The 21,872-nt window shown below is 36.1% G+C and overlaps 2 protein-coding genes and 1 pseudogene across 6 annotated transcripts; 1 reads left to right on the top strand and 2 right to left on the bottom strand.

Annotated features, from left to right (window-relative positions):
- Nucleotides 1-1,119: 1,119 nt before the first annotated feature.
- Nucleotides 1,120-2,298, bottom strand: LOC111436352 (oil body-associated protein 1A-like). Its single transcript, XM_023074106.1, has 4 exons — nt 2,166-2,298; nt 1,963-2,087; nt 1,545-1,823; nt 1,120-1,457 (listed from the first exon to the last, which is right to left on the bottom strand). Exons 1-4 carry the CDS (start codon nt 2,285-2,287, stop codon nt 1,279-1,281), a joined length of 705 nt encoding a protein of 234 aa, XP_022929874.1. The 5' UTR covers nt 2,288-2,298; the 3' UTR covers nt 1,120-1,278.
- Nucleotides 2,299-4,758: 2,460 nt separating this feature from the next.
- LOC111436306 lies at nt 4,759-6,812 on the top strand (annotated as a pseudogene).
- LOC111436364 (protein TRIGALACTOSYLDIACYLGLYCEROL 1, chloroplastic-like) lies at nt 6,575-10,121 on the bottom strand. 5 transcript variants are annotated; one of them, XR_002709223.1, is made up of 4 exons: nt 9,916-10,121; nt 8,733-8,928; nt 7,523-8,651; nt 6,575-6,671 (listed from the first exon to the last, which is right to left on the bottom strand). XR_002709223.1 is itself a non-coding variant. In XM_023074133.1 (4 exons), exons 2-4 carry the CDS (start codon nt 8,777-8,779, stop codon nt 7,767-7,769), a joined length of 849 nt encoding a protein of 282 aa, XP_022929901.1. In that variant the 5' UTR covers nt 8,780-8,928; nt 9,916-10,121; the 3' UTR covers nt 7,704-7,766. The 5 variants fall into 5 exon arrangements, 4 of the variants coding, with proteins under 4 accessions (XP_022929897.1, XP_022929899.1, XP_022929900.1 ...); XM_023074133.1 differs by lacking the exon at nt 6,575-6,671 and having other exon boundaries at nt 7,704-7,831; nt 7,915-8,651; XM_023074129.1 differs by lacking the exon at nt 6,575-6,671 and having other exon boundaries at nt 7,268-8,651.
- Nucleotides 10,122-21,872: the final 11,751 nt, after the last annotated feature.

The raw sequence follows: 21,872 nt of genomic DNA, 5'->3' as shown, positions 1-21,872 counted from the left end.
GTTTTAGGCATCTACAAATAACAAAACTTCGTGGAAGGGAAGAAGAGAGGTTTGTAGAGAGGCAGGGGAAGAAAAAGGACGAGAAACGTTGTCAAAAACGACGTATAAAGGAGAGACATGAAAAATAACCACGTCTGCCCAATTAACCACATTTGCCCAATTCACCTGCAGCGACTTGAAACCGTGAACCCAACACCTGCAACCCGAGATCGCCTACAGCCCAAAGACGAAACCAGCCCAAGCCAAGGCTCACTTAAGGTCCACCTGTAGCAGGTTAGCACCCGTGCCGCAACCTAGAACCCACGTCGCGACCTAGCACCTGCACCTCGACCCGACTCAACTTGCACACACGTCAGTGCTCTATTGCGCCACGTGTCAACTTGCAGCAAAAAGAACCCTCTCGACTACACGGCTCGGCTCTACGTAGTCATTCGACTAAAAAACGTCTCAATCGGCTCAATTTGACAATTTTAAATCCGTCTCCTACGTTTTTTACCTTTCACAATTTCAAGTTAGAATCGTAAAATACTAATGAAAGACATTGAACAACCTAACAGAAAACAATCCACAGTGATGTTATCCACATTGACATTTGAAACAGGTTTACAACATCCAGAGGGAAATGCCAGCTCTCTAAAGACCAAACAAGCTAGACTATTGTTTGATGTATAACGACGTGCCTTGTGGCATTGGCACATGATGTATATAAGTACATGATGACGTTCAATGATATTATACAATGAATATGATATGTTTAGAATGATGACGATGCATGCTAAAATGATGATGTTGTTTGTGCCTTAAGAACGTTTTAAGGAGGACGAAGACTATAAGAATCTCATGCATTTCTTTGTGTACATATAGAACATGACCCTTCCACTTTTATGATGATGAGTATGATGATGAGTACAAATGCGTACGCTTTGATTAAATGATGATCACGTGTTGTACGCTTGATCATGCCACACACGACACTTAAAAAGAGTCTGCTGCTCGACTACTCGACTATGATGGGTTCAAGGAGTGTGAACGAACCATGTGGAGATTCACGCTCGTACGTAGGGAATTGAAGGTCAGTTTAGGAATATAAAATTATATTCCGCATAAATAAGAGGTAGCGACCTGAAGGTAGACTTTACATAGTTGAGTTCATACTGCAATTTGTGTGTCAAAACATTTGTGAAATTTTGTTTGGAATTTTATGGCAGAAAGCACCACTACCTCTTATTTATTTATCCATAATTTAAAACAACACAACTTCACAAATATAATCTAAGATCAAACGAAGACTCTTGGAATTGAAGCCGCCGCCGCCGCCGCCTCCGTCTCCCTGAGTTCTGTCTTCAGCCCTCCCCCACCGCCGTTCGCCATCGGATGAACACCATGCTCCGGCCCCGACATGCTCTCCCTCTTCCTCCTCTCCTCCTCAAACGACACCCCGTATCGTGTCTCAACCTCTACGAATCAAATCGAATCAAATCAAATCAAATCAATCATCATCTTCAAATGAATTTGTGAAACAACAAGCACACACACTCGCTTACTTAGTGATAGACTCGGATCGAGCTGCCCATCCCGCGTTAGCGCCATCATTAGCTGCGGAATGCCCAGCGGTAGAATGTCGCCTCGATCCACCTGCCAGAAATGGAATACTTTCCCATACGTCTTGCACACTTTCTCCATGTCCACCCGCTCGATCGCCCCGGGCACGCCCGGCATGAACAGAGTCCCACTCTTCACTTCGTACTCGTGCGAGTGCCAGAAACGCTTCTCCTCGTCGGGCAACGTCAGGAACAGATTCTCCGATATAATATACTCAATCCCTATCGTTAACAATATTTAATACTGAATTAGATCTTATATCCATTTACTGCTCTTTCCATTTATTATCTGTCATTTATAAATAATTATAAATAGAGAATTTAAGACATTCAGTTAAATGATTTTAGCAAATATTCTCACCTATGAGCCTAGCATCCTTCTCGGGGCTGTCGTAGATCAGACACTGTCGGACCTCCTCGTTCAGGTGGGCGCAGAAGTGGTGAGCCTCCAGCTGCCTCGTCATGTCGTGTGAGTAGAAATGAAACCTAATTCAAATTCATCCAAATTAAAAATTATACATTAAAAACATCAAATGGGATTTGATTGTGGAAGGAAGCTTTTACGCGCAGAGGTGCTGGTGGATCTGGTTGATCGGTCGGAAGCGTTGGACGGCGGCGGTGGCGGTCTCCAGCACGGCGGTGCTGGCGTGAGTCACCTCCCCCGGAATTTTCGATTGCGTCGACATTAATTATTATTATTATTATTTTTTTTTACAACTATTTTTCTCCGATCAAGATTTTTGTGATTCCTTATTTCATTTTATTCCTTCGCCATGGCCGCGGGAAATTGCATGCATTTCTCCACGTGGCAGCACTGCTGTGTTCACGTGGCACAAGTTCTGGGTCCACGTGGCATTTAGCTACGGCCACGTCACCACCGTTCGGTTGGGTTGAGATTTTTTTTTTTTTGTACAGATGACTGGGAAGGGACTAATAATATCCTTCAAACTTTAACAAAATTCTAAACAAATATATATATATATATACTTTTAAAATTGAGAATTCACCGTAAACGGTGTGAAAGTTCTCTATTTCTATCGATATTTATCTTCTATTACGACTTACCATATGTATCTTTATCTTTATGGTTCTTTCCATATCCTTGTAATTTTTTTTAGAATATTTGTCTATAATAAAAGATCAAATATTATATATATATATAATAAACTATAATTCAATACTAAATATTCTTAACAAAGATACTTAAAACGGGATTTCATTGAAAAATAGATTTATAGAGTTTGGTTCATGTATTTTAAGATTTAAGACTTTTTGTTTTCTTTTAGGTTATATTTACACTAATTATAGTCATAAAATATGAAGGTTACAACTCCTTAAATGTCTCCGGTAGGATCAAAAGCTTTCTTTTGAGGCTATTCCAAATTGGAAGATCTCATGATTGCTTTTAGTTTTTTTTACATGAATTGGAATCTTCCCTCAAACAAGGAGGGCTGGTCGGTCAAAAGCGAGGTAGGCTACCTATACCAAGTAAGTCATTTCCGGTATTGTCTAAATAACAATGAAGCAAAAGAAAGCTCGGAAGAAAGTCCGTATTATTACTGCGCTAGGTGACAGGAGCTCGGAATAAGTTGTTATTGTTTCATAAGCAAATGTGGCAACCTGATGGTATAGTGAGCTCTCTCTCTGGATTAAGCTTATATAAAACATGGAAATATAAAGGAGACTTGGAAAATGGAGTAAAAAAAATATTTTTTTTATTTCCTTTATCACGAAGGTTAAGTTTCTTTACAATTCTACGTAGTTTAGATTGCATATTTAGAATCATTCAAACTTGATATGATCGATCTTACTTGTGGAGTGATTCGAATCTCAATACAGTGTTGTTGCTTTGAGATATTTGATCAACAAGATAATTCAAATCTTACTTCTCGTTGGAGTGATTCCTTACCATTAGGGCTAAATGTTCTTACCTTTTCCTTCCGCCAATGACTAAGTTTCTTTATAATTCTATGAAGTTTAGGTTACATGTTTTAGAATCATTCAAGCTTGACATAATCAATCTTGTTTATAAAATAATTCAAATATCAAATAACTGTTCTTGCCTTGAGATATTCGATTAACAATATAATTCAAATCTTACTTCACTCACAGTGATTTCTTATTATTTGGCATCAGAGCTTTCCCGCAATTTCGAAAATCTTGTGCATGCTGCAGCAAATAGAGAACAAATCGAGCTGGAGGCCGACAAGAAAGAAAAAGAACAACATATTGATAATATTGGCTATCAGCAGTAATTATCTTATTTCTTTCTTTAAAGTTGGTTTAAATTCCTATTCTTCCACTAATGGTGGTAAAAAAATATTAAAGATCCTCCGAAGGTCAAATATTCAAATTTCAAGTTCAAATTTAAATAACCAAAAGTAATTTTTTTTAAACTTCATCAATCTATTTTCCTACCATTTTAGGTTCGGATTTATCTTGTTGTAGTAACGCCCTATTCATATCGAGGCTCATCTTTTCGGGACTAAATTAGCACCCATTGATGGAAACGTGACCCAATTCCGGCCACCAACGCTATTGAACACTAGTTTATCATATCACTCTGTGAGTAATTTTTTAATTTAGTTTCATGGATCAAGTTTAAAATTCAAAAAGTTGGGTTAAATATGATTAACAGGTGAAATGTAGGCAGCATAGGTAGCATGAAGTTGCTCTTTATCTGTTTTATTTATCCTGTCTCTCTTAAAGAGCTGGAATTCAGCACAGTCGCGAGTTTTACTGATGTTCAAACATCCAATTTTTAGAAGAATTTTTGCAGTTTAATTATCTTCTTGATTGTACGATATTGTGAGATTCCACACGAAACGCCTTTTATAAGGGTGTGGAAACCTATCCTTAGCAGACATGTTTTAAAAACCTTGAGAGGAAGCCGGAAAGGGAAAGCCCAAAAAAGACAATATCTGCTAGCAGTGACTTTGGGTCGTTACAAATGGTATGATGATTTGTCGGTGAGGAGCCTGAGCCCCAAAGGGGGGTGGACACGAGTCGGTGTGCCAGCAAGGATGTTAGGCCCCGAAAAGGGTGAATTTGGAGATCTCACATCGATTGGAGAAGGGAACGAGTGCAAGTTGTTTGTAATTTCTTCTTTGAAGGCTTAGAATTTGGGCCTTATTTCTTCTTTTTTGAGGAAGCTTAGATGTCTGAGACATTGAATCAGAAATCTTCCATACACGGAAAAGTTCCTTCGGGATATTTTAATTCTATGTTTGATTTGAGTGGAGACTGGTTACCAAAATAAGTTGTTGACTCTACTTCCTTTTGCTTCCTTATATTTTTTCGCATACGTAGTTAGTCCATTGCTAGGCTAAGTTTTGTAGTTCTTTTCTTCCTCATATCGAATTGGTTGATGGCAATTCCAAGTTCTAATATTTGTGGGTGGATAGGACGGATTTTGTAACGGTCCTAGCCCACCACTAGCAGATATTGTCCTCTTTGAGCTTTTCCTTCCAGGGTTTCCCTCGAGGTTTTGAAATGGTCCACTAAGAAGAGGTTTCCACACCTTTATAAAGAATACTTCGTTCCCTTCTCCAACTGATGTGGGATCTCACAATCCACCCCCCTTGGGGGCCAGCGTCCTCGCGGACACACCACTCGGTGTCTGGCTATTGCTACCATTTGTAACAACTCAAACTCACCGCTAGCAGATAGCGTTTTCTTTTGGGCTTTTCCTTTCAGACTTCCCCTCAAGATTTTAAAACGTGTCCGCTAGGGGAGAGGTTTTTCACGCCCTTATAAGGAATGCTCCGTTTCTTCCCTCGTCAAAGAGTTGTATTGAAAATAAAAAAAATGTATAATGAGAGGAAGGGAGCACTAGTTGTCCAATCCCAGACCTGAGAAGCTAGAAAGATCATAGAAACCGTTTAATTGGCAGAAATTAAAGAAGAAGGATATTGCAAAAGGCTTTATTCAAGGATTAGTTGAGTTTTTTTGGTGTTTGCAACACCTATAATACCATACTCAGCAGTTTGGTTCTTGAGTTTCTTTTTTCTTTTTTTTTTTTAACACTAATGAATTTTATTCTTTCAAATTGGATGTATCGAATAATCCTAGAAGTTACCGTCCTAGTTGCATTTATCGACTTCTCTGAGCTGAGTAGCCTCTGATTATGTCGGTTCATTAGTTGATCGGTCCGGTCTCCTTCTCTCAAAATAGTATTACTGTTCCCTATCCTGAAGTTTAATTCTACGATTAAAGCCATTCTTCGTTAATTTATCAAAATAGATCTGCTATTATAGATAAGCCTTCTTTACGGGACTTGCAATACTTCTTGGAGTTCCAAATTCCAACACAATGGGAACCATACTTTTGTGAGTTGCCTCTTGGGCATCAGAGGAAAAGGGCCACTTGCCCCTCTCTACAGTTCACTTTCACATTCACTATTGACCTTGATTCGGTATTTAAATTTCCCTTTCAGGTCACAAGTAGTAGGAAACCGTTGGTTGGCCTTCGCCTGTATTTAGAAGGGAAGAAATCCAATTGGTTGGCTCTACATGGACAGCATCTAACCAGTCTTCCAAAAGTCATGGCCAGATTGATGGACACATCTGATGTATCAGGTCGAAGCCAGTGGATGGGCTCCGATGACAGCGACTCGAGTGGCCAATTCCTTGAACCTATCAAAATGGAAAAGCTATTCAAATGTGTGCAGTTTAGTCGTCAGGCATGATCCCAACTGGTTGCAGCATGATGGTAATGGTGTTTACATTGTAACAGGAGCTCAGCTAATCAGCAAGGGCAACTGGCCTAAGACAATACTTCACCTTCGCCTTCCGTTCACTCACTTGCCCAATTGCACCATCCGAAGAACCGAGTGGGCTGCTGCCCCTGAAGCTTCTCGTAAGTCGACGTTCCTCATGAATTTAAGCACGACGTTTTCATTCACACAGCAAGCTGCTGCTGATCAAAAGCAGGTACCACGTGCTCTGAACTCTGGTGTTTATGGAGAGGCACCACCCATCCCGGTTCGATCCAAAAAGCTTCTAAAATATGTCGATACAGCTGAGGTGGTAAGGGGGCCGCATGATACTCCGGGCCATTGGCTGGTAACGGCTGCTAAGTTGGTAACTAAGGGTGGTAAGATTGGTTTGATTGTAAAGTTTGCATTGTTAGATTACATTCCTACCGAGAATGTTCATATAATTCGAGAATCCGATTAAGTAGACTACTAAATCTAAAATATAAAGGTTAGTTCGAAATTGATATTTTTTTAGTTAGGTCAACATGACCAAAGCCAACCGACCCAAAAATAGAGTTACAATCCAACTCAACCCTACCCTAAACTTCTAAAATTATTACAAAGATGGAGAATATTTTACCTTTTATAACCAATGTTAGTGATTAAACTTAACAACCAAACCCAACCCAATCAGAAAATAGAGGGTTGATTTGGATTGTAAACTCTATTCGGGTAACTAATCCAACCGACCCAAAATTTGAGTTACTTAAAAAAAAAAAAAATTCAACTCAGCTCCTTTTCCCTCATTAAGATTATAGACAATTAAGATTTAAGTTTCAGCCATCAATTTCTAATCGACGTTAGGACGGGCAAAAGATAAGGGTAGGTTTAAAACGTAGTACTAACTTGTTACCTATGTTTTGATTTTTTTCTTTATTGTAATATTATTTTTTTTACAGGAGAGATTAAATTGTTACAAATTTTAGATGGGTTTTTAAGTGACCCATCTAGTGGCAAAATCATATTATTTGTCATAAGTTCTACTTAAAAACATGAGCTGAGATTCCTAAACTGAATCGAAAGTGGAAGATAACGTGGACTCCTAATCCTAAGTAAAAAAGGCACCTTCTTTGCTAGACAATAAGAAAACAGCAAAAAAAAAAAAAAAAACCCAGAAAGTTGCTGTTTCAGCCCAAAACAATTAAAAACTAAAGCTCACACATACCTGCAATGGCTTCCCATTTGTTAAACTTCTTGGAGACATGTTTTATGTAAACAGCAGATTCTGACATGCTCTTTTCCCCACTGGATAATGTAGAAGTATTTGTGAGTATGCTCAATGAATTTACATACAGTTCTTGAGGGAATCTCCAGCTCCTTGGAAGAAGAAACAAGAAAGGGTGAAGTCAGCAATGAATATGCCCACAAGAGAGATGACAACGGCTGAAGTTGTGGACTCCCCAACCCCCTTAGCACCCCCGGAAGTAGTGATACCCCAAGCACAGCTTACAATTGATATGATAGCACCGAAAACCTGCGATTTGATCATCGCGCTGATTATATCCCACGATTTTAGAGCTCTTAGAGCTGAGTCAATGATAATGTTGATACTAATACCATAAACACTGTCAGCCAAAAGAGCACTTGATGCCATCCCAACTGTGAAACACATTAAAGTTAGAATCGGAAGAGCAATGCAGGAGGCTATAACTCTTGGAGTGACGAGATAATCGACAGGGTTTGAACCCAAGATTCTTAACGTGTCGGTTTGCTCTGAGACTTGCATTGTTCCTAATTCTGCAGCGTATGAACTTCCAATTCTCCCTGCAACCACAATTGACGTAATCACGGGACTTAGCTCCCTTGAGAATGCCAGAGCTAGTACACCACCAACAGACCTGTTTAATCCTAACCGAGTAAATTCTCTGACAAATTGGATAGAAAAAGCCATGCCAACAAATGCAGATGTTAGAAGACAAACCCCTACAGATCTTGGCCCTACTCTCTCTAGCTGTTGGAGAGTATTTTTCCAATGGATTTTACCCTTTAAAGTCCTCATAATGACCTGCCCAGTTAGAAAAAGAACTGATAGCCCCCTCCATAGATATCTTGGAGGCGACCATTTATTCCCCAACTCCTCTGCTATAGAATTAAGCATTGGTTTCGAATTAACGTCCTCTGGCATCGAGGCAGAAGGGCGCCCATCTTCTTCATGTGGGATTGCATACAATCTGTTTTTGCACAGTGGCCTAGCAAATTTATGAGTCTGAGGTTCCAAAAATACAGGTTTAACTAAGCTTCTTGAATGCAAATTCTGTACGTTCTTCCATTCATCTTGTCTTTTAGAGCTGCTTCTGCATTTCAGATTCAAATTTCGATTTAGAAGTGAAAATAACAATAAGAAGTTTCGCGCACAAGGGAGAGAAGAGAGAGACCTGATAGAGAAGTAAACCAGTGGATGGGGTTGACAAGCTATTTGCATAGTGTGCTCCTTCGATGGAACAGAAGGTCCAGTTTCTTGGGTTCACGTTGAAAACCAGGGCACTAGAAAGAATGGAGATTCCAAATAAATGTCAAACATTTCTTGAACTCAAACTTGTAGAAGACAGAACAATTACATGAAATAGACTCCTGAAAGATGATATGACAAATCATTCAAGTTAAAGAGATGTGGTGTTCAACTCAATCCAAGTTTAAACAGGGAATAGCAGCACAAGATTAGTATTTATCACATTGAAAGATTTCACTCTGAAAATAGAATGACATCACATGATGAAGGCATCATATCAACACAGAAATCATCTAGAATTTGAAGCAAATGATAAGCACCCACCATGGCTGGATTTGCAAAGCTCTTAGTCCTAAAATCATTGCAAACTTTCACAAATAGAGCTAATTTAAAGAATTGATTCCAACCGAGAGCTGGTTCGAAGGATAAATAACTCTTAGATCGAACTTTGAATCTATGAAAATTGAAATTGAAAAAAAATAAGACATACCTAAATAGTTTTAAATGGTAGTGGAATGCTGGAAAATGATTTAGTGATCAGGATTTTTTTTTTTTTTTTTAATATGAATCCAACTACGGATCATGTAACAGAAACAAGGTAAAGAAGATTCAAGAGGCATATCATAAGATTCAATGCATAATAAATAAATAAATTGAACTCTTCCTTAGAAAATGGAGTACAAATTTTAAAGAGCGAACCTCAGATTCCCCATCTTGGAAAATCATTTGAAACAGTGGAAGCCTAATTCGACTAATAATTTGTGGGAAAGAAGCTTACAGCAACAGAAGAATAAGCGAGATTCTCATCCTTCCACACCAATCCCCACAGAAATAAAAATATCACCAAGGACACAGAAAGTCTCACCGAACCCCCACAACCTCAAAAGCATAATAAAAGAGGTTTTTCTAGATCAATATAGCAGAAATACAACCCTCCTCTTTTATAAAGTGAAACAAAAGTTCAACACAACCGGAGTAATTCAACAGAAAATGCCTGGCGATTGGAATCATGAGATAACAAACAAAAGAACATAAATCTAAATGCAGTTCTTCCTTGGGGATGGAGAGGATGAGGGGAAATTAGAAATCAGATTTGAAGCAAAATTAACCTGAGCAGCTCAGATTTATCTTGATTTCAACCGCTAATCCTCTTTGAACTGTTCCGAATGAACCAAAGAATACAGGCGCAGATTTCTTCTTGGTGCATCAGTTCTTCACTGTGGAAGAGGACCAACGAAATCGAAGAGACGAATTGAAGGAATCCAAAAATGGAACTCGAGAAACGAAGTCTGAAGTCTCGGTTTAATTAAAAATAATAATAATAAATAAATAATAACTCAGACTAAATTAATAATATATATATATATATATATATATATTTCTAAATTCTTCAATGTTGAATAATATCTTTATTCATAAATAAAATAAAATTCAAAACATAGTTTTAGTAGTAATTTATTTTAGAATTTGAACAAAGTAAAGAACATCCTTATCATTATTATATGAATAAGATTAAAAAAATATTCAAAAATATTCAAAAACTAATATTAATTATATTAAATTTATCCTTATAAAAATATATATATATCTTTGGATTATCATACAATAATAATAAAAAAAAAGGAAATTGGAATGATCTAAAATAAATAAATAAATGTGTTGTATTGATATTTAATAGTAATAATAATTATTATTATTATGATAATTATGAAATAAATTAATTAATTGAAAAAGAAAAAAAAAAACAAACAAACAGCTGTTGCCGTTAAGCAGCTGCTGTAAGGGAGGGAGAGGATAGTGACACACGTGGGTTGGAGATGTCCGAAGGTTGAGGAGAGAAGGGTTTGTGAGCTGGTGGGAATGAAAACTTGTCCGGTAAGAAGGTTAACAACATAGAATAGAGGAATAGGAAGAAAAAAAAAACAGAGAAAGGAGAATTTTACACATATGTTCGGTAAATCGNGGGGGGGGGGGGGGGGGGGGGGGGGGGGGGGGGGGGGGGGGGGGGGGGGGGGGGGGGATAACCAGAAATGCTCTGGATTTAAGTTGATTGAAGTGTTTATTCCAAAGATAACGAAAAATTCATTTATCCGAACTTTTAAATCTTGATATTGGTCTATATTGTATGAAATAGGGCGTGTTAGAATCATAACAAGGAGATCTATAAAGTTGTAGAAGAAATTGAGATGAAATTCGGATTGTAAAAGTAAGATATGACTTAAGGATACAACGGGTATTAATGGAAAAGTTGGGAAAATTGCAGAAAATGCGAGGTTGAGGATGAGAGCGTGAGAGATGTTGGCTTATTAGCCCTTGATCTCACATTAATTAATTTCAATGAATTAATTATTGATGTTTTGATGATAACAAACCTACTTTTAATTATTAACTATTTTCAGTTTTTTGAATTGTCCACAGTATAAGGTCGGGAATAACGATTACAACAACTTTTCAATTACTCAAATCAGAGCTAAAACGAAGAAATTAGAGTCGAGACAACATACCCGACGTGATGATGTGGCAACAAAATCAAAATGATGGACAAATCAAAATATATCAAAGTATGACATTTATAATATTGGGAGAGTAACAAATGGTGGAGTTTTTCTTATTATTACATTTCTAAATAAAATTATTTTTACAAAATATAAATTTGAATATAACCGTTACTCACATCGAATTTTATTATTACTATATTATATTATTATATTATTATATTTTAAAATTTTGGTAGTTACTCACATCATTTTTATTATTATTATATTATTATATTTATTCAATAATAAATTTTGAATTTCATTTTACCGTTACTCACATAACTTTTTATTATTATTATATTATATTACTATTATATTAAAATTTTGAAATAAATGAATGTAGAAAATTTTCTTATTTAATTACTTTTAATCTCCACCTTCCATTATTCCTAACACAATCCAATGGTCAATATTCAATCCTACATTTTGCCACTTTTCTCCTCTATATAAACTCATCTTCCCCACATTTTTATAACACACAACTTACATACATTCTTCAATCCTCATTTGTTCAAAGTCTCCATTGTTTGTTGCTCTCTCCAAGCTTACAAGTTTATTTCTTTTCATCTTATTCTTGAGAGGGATTATTATTATATTGTGAGGAAATAGTTGTGAGTATCCCAAATTGTAAATCTACTCTTTGAGAGAGTTGTGGTGTGTTATTATCAAACTCAAATACTTGTATCGGTTTGATCCTGCGCCGTGGAAAGGATTGAGTTTGCTCTTGAACTCGTAAAAAGAGCGGTGTACCGGTTTGGCTCTGATCCGTGGAAAGAGTCGGAAAAGTTCTTTATTCAAATTCCCAAGAGGCGCTTGGGGAGTGGAGTAGGTCGAGTTTGACCGAACCACTATAAAACTACGGTGTCATTTTCTCTAACTCTTTCCTATTTAATTTCAAGATTATTATTATGATTTATTGCATGTTCTACTTGATTATTGTTTTGACTTGAATTATTTTGTTTTAGTAATTATCATCTTCTACTTATTTGTAAAAAGTTTTATCATTAGAAAAAATTAATCAAGTTTAAACACTTTTATCGTTAAAACCCTATTCACCCCCCCTCTAAGGTTGCCATACCGATCCAACAATTGGTATCAGAGCAGGTTGCTCCTATAGATTTTTTATCTAAACTTTATTGTTCGAGCTTATGGCAAACCTACGTGTTAAAAATGGTTTTAGTGAAGGACAATCAACTTCTAGGCCACCTTATTTTGATGGAACAAATTATACATGTTGGAAAGCTAGGATGAAAATTTATTTGCAATCCGTTGATTATCAATTGTGGTTAAATGTTAGTAATGGTCCTTACATTCCAATAAAAATTGTTAATAATATTGAGGTGCCTAAATTAGAAAATGAATTTGATGAACATGATATGAAAAAATGTTCTTTGAATGCTAGTGCTATCAATTGTCTGTATTGTGCCTTAAGTAATGATGAATTTAATAGAGTATGTATGTGTTCTTCGGCATATGAAATTTGGAAAACTCTTGAATTAACTCATGAGGGAACCAATCAAGTTAAAGAAACAAAAATTAGCATGTTAGTTCATAATTATGAACTATTTAAAATGGAGGAAAATGAACCTATTGGTGATATGTTTACTAGATTTACTAATATTTTAAATGCTTTGAAAAATCTTGGAAAAGTATATTCTACTTCCGAAAATGTAAGAAAAATTCTTAGGTCTCTGCCTAAAAGTTGGGAGGCAAAAGTGACGGCGATTCAAGAAGCAAAGGATCTCACAAAGCTTCCTTTGGATGAACTCGTTGGTTCTCTCATGACACATGAGATTACCATGAACGGGCACATGGAAGAAGAATCCAAAAAGAAGAAAAGTATAGCCCTAAAGTCCATCAAAGTTGACTCTGAAGATGAGGACGTCCTTGATGAAGATGATGTCGCCTACTTCACATGTAAGTATAAAAATTTTATTAAAAGGAAGAAACAATTAAAAAAACATTTCACAAATCAAAAAGAGTCAAAAGGTGAAAAGAGCAAAAACGATGAGGTAATATGTTATGAATGTAAAAAGCCGGGTCATATAAGAACGGATTGTCCTCTCCTCAAATCATCTAAGAAATCCAAGAAGAAAGCAATGAAGGCTACTTGGGATGATAGTGATGAAAGTGCAAGTGGAAGTGATGAAGAAGTAGCAAATTTTTGCTTCATGGCTCATAGTGACAAAGAGGATGAACAAGAGGATGAACAAGAAGATGAGGTAACTCTTGAATCTCTTTCTTATCATGAATTATTTAAACTTGTTGATGAGATGACAATTGATTTAGAAAAACTTAGTTCAAAGTATGTTGTGCTTAAAAAGAAATATAAGACTTCAATTATTGAAAATAAGTCTTTACTAAATGAAATTTCTTGCTTAAAGGAGAAGGATCATAATATTGTTAAAATTGATGTACCTTGTGAAAAGCATGTATTTGATTGTGATGAGAAAAATGCATTAATTGATAAAGTCAAGACTCTTGAGCATGATTGTGGTGAAAAAGATAAATTAATTAAATTGCTCAAAGAGAATGAATCAAATAATTTGCAAGAACTTGGTAGGGCTAAGGAATCTATTAAAATGTTAACAATAGGTGCTCAAAAATTAGATAAAATACTTGAAGGAGGTAAGTCATATGGTGATAAAAGAGGATTAGGCTATATTGATGAATGTTCTACCCCTTCAAGTTCTAAAACAATATTTGTTAAAGCATCCCCTATCTTGTTAAAGCATCCCCTATCTTGTCTAAATCTAACACATGTAAATTTGTATCTAAGTATGATAAATCTAGATTTGTGCCTATATGTCATTATTGTGGTGTTGAAGGTCATATTAGACCTAAGTGCTTTAAATTGAAAAATTCTCAAAATATTCATTTAGGAAGAAAAGTTTCTCAAAATACAAAGTTTACCAATGTTTTAGAAAATAATTTTTCGAATAAAAATAGAATACACAAATTTAGTCTAAGAAATAAATTCTTGCATAATGTCGTTTGTTTCTCGTGTGGTAAGTTTGGACATAAAGATTATTCTTGTTACTTATCTAAATACAATGTCTTTAATATGAATGCAAATATGAAATGGATTCCTAAATTTGTGAATACTAACTTTCTAGGACCCAAACAAGTATGAGTACCAAAAGGTCAATTTTGAATATCTTTGTTTTTAGGTTTGTTTGAAAGCCTCCAAGAAAAATAAGTGGTACTTGGATAGTGGTTGCTGACACATGACGGGTAATCCATCCAAGTTTGTCAATCTTTCCAAGAAGGATGGTGGCTTAGTAACCTTTGGTGATAACAAGAAGGGTAAAATAATTGGTAAGGGTACTATAGGTAATGACTCTTGTACTCTCATTGAAAATGTATTGTTAGTTGATGGTTTAAAGCATGACCATTAGTCAATTATGTGATAAAGGTTTTAGAGTTGTATTTGATAAGAATAATTGCATAATTGAAAATGCTAGTGATAGAAAAGTTTTGTTTGTAGGAAATAGAGACGATAATGTGTATACTATTGATTTGAATGATTGTCCTACAAATGATAAATGTCTTTCGGTTTTGCTTGATAACTCTTGGCTATGGCATAGAAGACTAGGACATGCTAGTATGTGCTTGATTTCAAATATTTCAAAAAATTCATTAGTTAGAGGTCTTCCTCAACTTAAATTTGAAAAAGATAAAATTTGTGACGCTTGTCAAGTGGGTAAGCAAACTAAGTCTTCTTTCAAATCTAAAAATATGATTTCTACTGCTAGACCTCTTCAACTACTCCATATAGACTTATTTGGCCCTTCTAAAATAGCTAGGAGGAAATTATTATGCTTTTGTGATAGTGGATGATTTTTAAGATTTACTTGGGTTTTGATGATAAAACATAAGAATGATGTTTTGAAAAGATTTGCTAGTTTTGTAAAAAGAGTTCAAAATGAAAAAGGGTTTTTAATTACTAAAATTAGGAGTGACCATGGAGGAGAATTTAACAGTGTTGCCTTTGAAAAATTTTGTGAAGATAATGGTTTTTCTCATGACTTCTCCTCTCCAAGGACTCCTCAACAAAACGGTGTGGTTGAAAGGAAAAATCGTACTTTACAAGAATTTGCTAGATCAATGTTAAATGAGTATGATTTACCTAAATATTTTTGGGCGGAAGCCGTTAATACCGCTTGTTATATTTTAAATAGAGTTTTAATTAGACCTTCATTAAATAAAACTCCTTATGAACTTTGGCATAACAAAATTCCAAATGTTGGGTATTTCAAAGTTTTTGGTTGTAAATGTTTTATTTTGAACAACAAAGAGAAGCTTGGAAAGTTTGATTCAAAAACTGATATTGGTATTTTTCTTGGCTATTCATCTACTAGTAAAGCTTATAGAATTTTCAATAAGAGAACTTTAGTTATTGAAGAACCTATGCATGTGGTATTTGATGAATCTTGCAATAATATTTCTAATGAGTCTATTTGTAGTGATGATTTAGAAAGAAATTTTGGAGATTTACTCGTTAGTGACAACGACAAAGAAATTGTTACGAGTAAAGAAGAGATGAGCTTAAAGGAAGAAGGTTCTTCATCAATGCCAAAAGAATGGAGGTATGCCTTGTCTCATCCCAAGGACTTATTCTTGGTGATCTCGAACAAGTGAGTTTGAGATGAGTATGATGGGAGAACTCAGTTTCTTTCTTGGACTTCAAATCAAACAACTCAAGAATGGTATCTTCATCAATCAAGAGAAATACACTAAAGATTTGCTCAAAAGATTCAAGTTCAATGGAGGTAAGATTGCAAGAACTCCCATGAGCACATCCACTAAGCTTGACAAGGATGAAAAAGGTAAAAGTGTGGATATTAAAGCTTATCGAGGTATGATTGGATCTTTACTTTACTTGACCGCTAGTAGACCCGATATTATGTTTAGTGTATGTCTTTGTGCTAGATTTCAATCGTGTCCTAAGGAATCTCATTTACATGCTGTTAAGAGAATATTTAAATATTTGCTCGGAACTATTGATCTAGGATTGTGGTATCCTAGAAATGTTGAATTTAAATTGGTAGGATATTCTGATGCGGATTTTGCCGGAAGCTTACTTGATCGTAAAAGTACTAGTGGAACTTGTCAATTTCTTGGTAGTTCCTTAGTTTCTTGGTTTAGTAAAAAGCAAAATAAGGTTGCCTTATCTACTACCGAAGCGGAATATATTGCGGTTGCTAGTTGCTGTGCTCAAATTCTTTGGATGAAACAAACTCTTTGTGATTTTGGATTAAAGTTTCATAGTGTGCCTATATTTTGTGATAATACAAGTGCTATTAATTTAACTAAAAATCCTATTCATCATTCTAGAACTAAACATATTGACATTAGACATCATTTTATTAGAGAGCATGTGCAAAATGGACATATTATTCTTGATTTTGTAAACTCTAATAATCAACTGGCCGATATTTTCACCAAGCCATTGAATGAAGAAAATTTTTGCAAAAATAGGCTTGAGCTTGGTATTATTCGTTGTGATATATCTTGAATTTTATAATTTTTGAATGCATGTTTTTAGGGGGAGCCATTATGTCATTATGAAATGCATTCTCTTTCAATTGTTCATTTTGATGATTACAAAGGGGGAGAAAATTAAGAAAAATATGTTCTAAATTTGTTGTTTTATAATTTATGAATCATTTACTTGGTGTGATATTTCATAATTTCTTGAGGCATTAATATAGAGGAGAATATGCTCTTGAGTGAAATTTATGATAATATATTAGTATGTATTGATATTATTACATGGATGGTGTATTATTGGTTTTTATGAATTTTTCTTGAAATGGTTTGTCATCAATTAATTAATTTCAATGAATTAATTATTGATGTTTTGATGATAACAAACCTACTTTTAATTATTAACTATTTTCAGTTTTTTGAATTGTCCACAGTATAAGGTCGGGAATAACGATTACAACAACTTTTCAATTACTCAAATCAGAGCTAAAACGAAGAAATTAGAGTCGAGACAACATACCCGACGTGATGATGTGGCAACAAAATCAAAATGATGGACAAATCAAAATATATCAAAGTATGACATTTATAATATTGGAAGAGTAACAAATGGTGGAGTTTTTCTTATTATTACATTTCTAAATAAAATTATTTTTACAAAATATAAATTTGAATATAACCGTTACTCACATCGAATTTTATTATTACTATATTATATTATTATATTTTAAAATTTTGGTAGTTACTCACATCATTTTTATTATTATTATATTATTATATTTATTCAATAATAAATTTTGAATTTCATTTTACCGTTACTCACATAACTTTTTATTATTATTATATTATATTACTATTATATTAAAATTTTGAAATAAATGAATGTAGAAAATTTTCTTATTTAATTACGTTTAATCTCCACCTTCCATTATTCCTAACACAATCCAATGGTCAATATTCAATCCTACATTTTGCCACTTTTCTCCTCTATATAAACTCATCTTCCCCACATTTTTATTATACACAACTTACATACATTCTTCAATCCTCATTTGTTCAAAGTCTCCATTGTTTGTTGCTCTCTCCAAGCTTACAAGTTTATTTCTTTTCATCTTATTCTTGAGAGGGATTATTATTATATTGTGAGGAAATAGTTGTGAGTATCCCAAATTGTAAATCTACTCTTTGAGAGAGTTGTGGTGTGTTATTATCAAACTCAAATACTTGTATCGGTTTGATCCTGCGCCGTGGAAAGGATTGAGTTTGCTCTTGAACTCGTAAAAAGAGCGGTGTACCGGTTTGGCTCTGATCCGTGGAAAGAGTCGGAAAAGTTCTTTATTCAAATTCCCAAGAGGCGCTTGGGGAGTGGAGTAGGTCGAGTTTGTCCGAACCACTATAAAACTACGGTGTCATTTTCTCTAACTCTTTCCTATTTAATTTCAAGATTATTATTATGATTTATTGCATGTTCTACTTGATTATTGTTTTGACTTGAATTATTTTGTTTTAGTAATTATCATCTTCTACTTATTTGTAAAAAGTTTTATCATTAGAAAAAATTAATCAAGTTTAAACACTTTTATCGTTAAAACCCTATTCACCCCCCCTCTAGGGTTGCCATACCGATCCAACAAGAGACACGCGGGACGCGTGGGAGTCCGAGAGTGAGAGCGCGACTGTGCACAGATCAGGCACGTGAGAAGCGCACCGAGCGTGTGCAGGCGCGTGTGTCATCATTTTATCTCCTGGCTTGTCCCGTTCGACTCCTTTTGACCTGTCCTATCAAAATTGGTCTATACATATCTTGAAAATTGTGAAATATAGGTCTAATTGGAAGAAATTGGGTTGAAATACCCTATTAAACGTACAACCAAGGGAAAAAGGTATTCGAAACCAAGTAAGTAGCATATCGTGCGTTAACCTAGTTCTTAACTTGTTTTACAACATGCGAGTATGTTGTTTACATGATTAAGAGCTTAGTATGTTAATATGTGCTTTGATAATATTGACTGATTATGTGTTGTGACTGCTTGCTTGTGATGTAACCATGTTATAAATTATTACTAGAATGTTCTATGTGTCGAACATTATAAACATATTGAAACCATGCATCAGATGTGAGTATGCTAAGCATGTTAATGAAAAGGTTATGACTCTAGGATATGCTTATAGATGGTGGAGTCATGGCCTAATTATATGAGTATTGTAGTTTATTAATTCCCGCAGAGTTCCTGACCAACGTGTTGTGTGCTAAGTCAGAGAGAATGAGTAATCCTGACCGTTGGTATATGAGTTATACAGGCCGCCAGAGAAATTAGTAGAGAAATCGTATTTGACTGAGAGCGAGTCTTACATACGAGTCGGAAATTTTAGATAAGCATGTAGAGAGAGTCAGTAACCTAAGTTGGAGATAGTTGAGATACCTCAGTAAGAAACATGTGGCCCTAAAAAGAGAAACTAGGAGTCAATTGCCAATAAAACTTAAAAACACGTGTAAAGATTAGTTATAACTTATGAAAGATAAGTTAGCTACTTACTGGATAATTAATTATTCATCAAAATTATTTTAACTTTTCTTTCCAGATTTAGATGATGCAGGCCAACCGAGGTCGAGACCAGCGGGCTAGAGACTATGGTCTAGAGACTATTGGAAATTCATGTATGGGTCTATTTATGTAATTATGTTTTCGTTGTTTAAAATTTATGTTGGTTAATAATGTTTTAAATAGAACTGGTTTTGAATGTTTTACTTGGTGTTTATGAACATTTTTTGTGGAAATCTTTTGCAAAATTATGATTGGTTGTTGGAGTTTGTTATCGGAGTCGATGGTAACTCCTGTAAATCGCGCTGTCGATGAGTGGGTGTTACAGTTGGTATCAGAGCTTAGGTTATAGATTCTGTAGACAGTATGGATTCCTCTAGTCCGGCTCAGCGGTATCCCGTCTCAATCAGGTAAGTGATGCATAACTAAACTGTATGAAAGAATCGTATGAATAGTTCAAATGAATTGATTATGACCACTTAATTATGTGTGACAGATATGGTAGTATTTAAGAGTTAGACCCTGGTACGTCCAATGTGGACCTCGGGAATGAGGAGCAGCCTGTAGAAGGAACTGCTCTAGCAGAAGCAGATCCGGAGCCTATTGCTCTGTCGGCATCGAGAGATCAGCCGACTGTTGTGATTACTTTGGAAGCACTGCAATCATTGATTGAGAGTCGAGTAGATCAGGCGGTGCAGAGCCATGTGGATCAGGCGGTACAGGCAGCTCTTACTGGTCTTATAAGCTAGGCGGCTCCGACAACACCTATATCTAGCCAGGCGACTACAGTGTCTGAAGCACCAGGAGTAGGTGTTCAGGCAGTAATACCTCCAACAAGTTCGACGGAGCTACCTAGTACAGCGGTGGTGACAGAGGTACCACCGCGGGTAGTAACTTAAGGGCAACGATGTATGACGGAGGAAAATGAGTATATACGAGATTTTATGAAACTTACCTCGCCAACTTTTGGAGGAAAGGGGACTGATCCTGAGGTGGCTGAATGGTGGTTAGAATGTATTGAAACAAAGTTTACATTCTTTAACTGCCCGGAGAATCATAAGGTGCTGTGTGCTACATATTTGTTGGAAGGACCCGCCTATTTTTGGTGGAAGTCAAAGAAGTCGAAGATGGTGGCTGGTGGAGCCCCAATCGCATGGGCGGCGTTCAAACATGAGTTTTGTGAGAAATACTATCCTGCTCTAGTGAGATTACGAAACTGAAAGACCTTTATGCAACTGGAACAGGGTAATATGTCCGTAGAGGAGTATGAGGCGGAATTCACTCGATTATCTAGATTTGTTCCTCTTATGGTTGCTATTGAGGAAGAGAAGACGGATCCCTTTATCCAGGGTTTGAGGCAAGAGATACAGGGATCCATGTCTGCCCATGCTTCTCAAGATTTCATTACCACTTATAATGCTGCGGTGAAATTAGATGCTACCATCCCGAGGAGTAATCAGGGTTCCAGCAGCCAGATGCGACCAAGTGGTAAACGAAAATTTACTCAAATATCCTCGGAATCGCAACATCAGACAGTACCGCTATGAGTTGATCGTCGGCCTTCCTCAAGTGATGGGAAGGCAGTTTGCAATAAGTGCGGGTTAACTCATGCGGGATCTTGTAATGCTGCAGACAAGACATGTTATAACTGTGGTAAGATTGGTCATCTCGCTAGAGTGTGCCATAGTGCAAAGAATCCTAATGTGATACGCCTCGAGCAACCCTCTCCAGGAGGAGGAGGAGGTCAGTCGAGTGTTGGGGGACAGCCTCAGGCTCGAAGTAAAGCCTTTGCCATGACGAACAAGGCAGCGGAGGATGCCAGCTCGGTGGTGACAGGTACTTTACCCATTTATGGCTACTTTGCTTATACTGTGTTTGATTCTGGCTCGACACATTCTTTTATATCATTATCGTTTGTTCGTCAAGCCTGACTTCAAGTAGAGCCTTTAGGTTATGAGGTTCTAGTATCTACATCTTCAGGAGTCATATTGATGACTCGTGAAATGGTGAAACTGGATAAAGTAGAAGTATCTGGCCAACCATTACATGTGTTGTTAATGGCGTTAGATGAGTACAAGTATGATATTATTTTGGGCATGGATTGATCCATGGTCACTATCCACAACAACCCATATCACTGTAAACCCTGACTGGGTTCTAGGTAGCCCTGTTATGAAATCCATGGTCACTTCTTCCCACTTCCATTGGCCACTGTGGCACATTAAGAGGTTGCAATAATCCAACAGGTTTCTGTCTAGGTGCCTTAATTTGTTGACAAGTTAAATACCTACTCACATGCTCAGCAACATCTTTCTTCATTCTAGGCCACCAAAAGCATGTTTTCAAGTCCTGATACATCTTTGTGACACCTGGATGTACGGTGTAGGGAGACTCATGTGCCTTAGAAGAATCTTCCTCTTGATCTCTACATCGTTTGGCACACAAGTTCGATTTCGCCACTTCAAACATCCATCCCCGTTATCAAGAAATCCTTTA

This window comes from Cucurbita moschata, unplaced genomic scaffold (assembly GCF_002738365.1).
Source record: "Cucurbita moschata cultivar Rifu unplaced genomic scaffold, Cmos_1.0 Cmo_Scf00053, whole genome shotgun sequence".
Taxonomy (NCBI): Eukaryota; Viridiplantae; Streptophyta; class Magnoliopsida; order Cucurbitales; family Cucurbitaceae; genus Cucurbita; species Cucurbita moschata.
The sequence above is the reverse complement of the archived record's forward strand: the minus strand, read 5'-3'. Positions and strand labels throughout refer to the sequence as shown.

Bases quoted from the DNA above. Each gene is read 5' to 3' on its own strand.
- LOC111436352 (XM_023074106.1), bottom strand. From the start codon at position 2,287: ATGTCGACGCAATCGAAAATTCCGGGGGAGGTGACTCACGCCAGCACC. The intron at 2,088-2,165 runs GTAAAAGCTTCC...AATTTGAATTAG, and splicing joins ATCCACCAGCACCTCTGCGC to GTTTCATTTCTACTCACACG. The intron at 1,824-1,962 runs GTGAGAATATTT...TGTTAACGATAG, and splicing joins GAAGGATGCTAGGCTCATAG to GGATTGAGTATATTATATCG.
- LOC111436364 (XM_023074129.1), bottom strand. From the start codon at position 8,779: ATGCAAATAGCTTGTCAACCCCATCCACTGGTTTACTTCTCTATCAG. The intron at 8,652-8,732 runs GTCTCTCTCTTC...TCTGAAATGCAG, and splicing joins CTGGTTTACTTCTCTATCAG to AAGCAGCTCTAAAAGACAAG.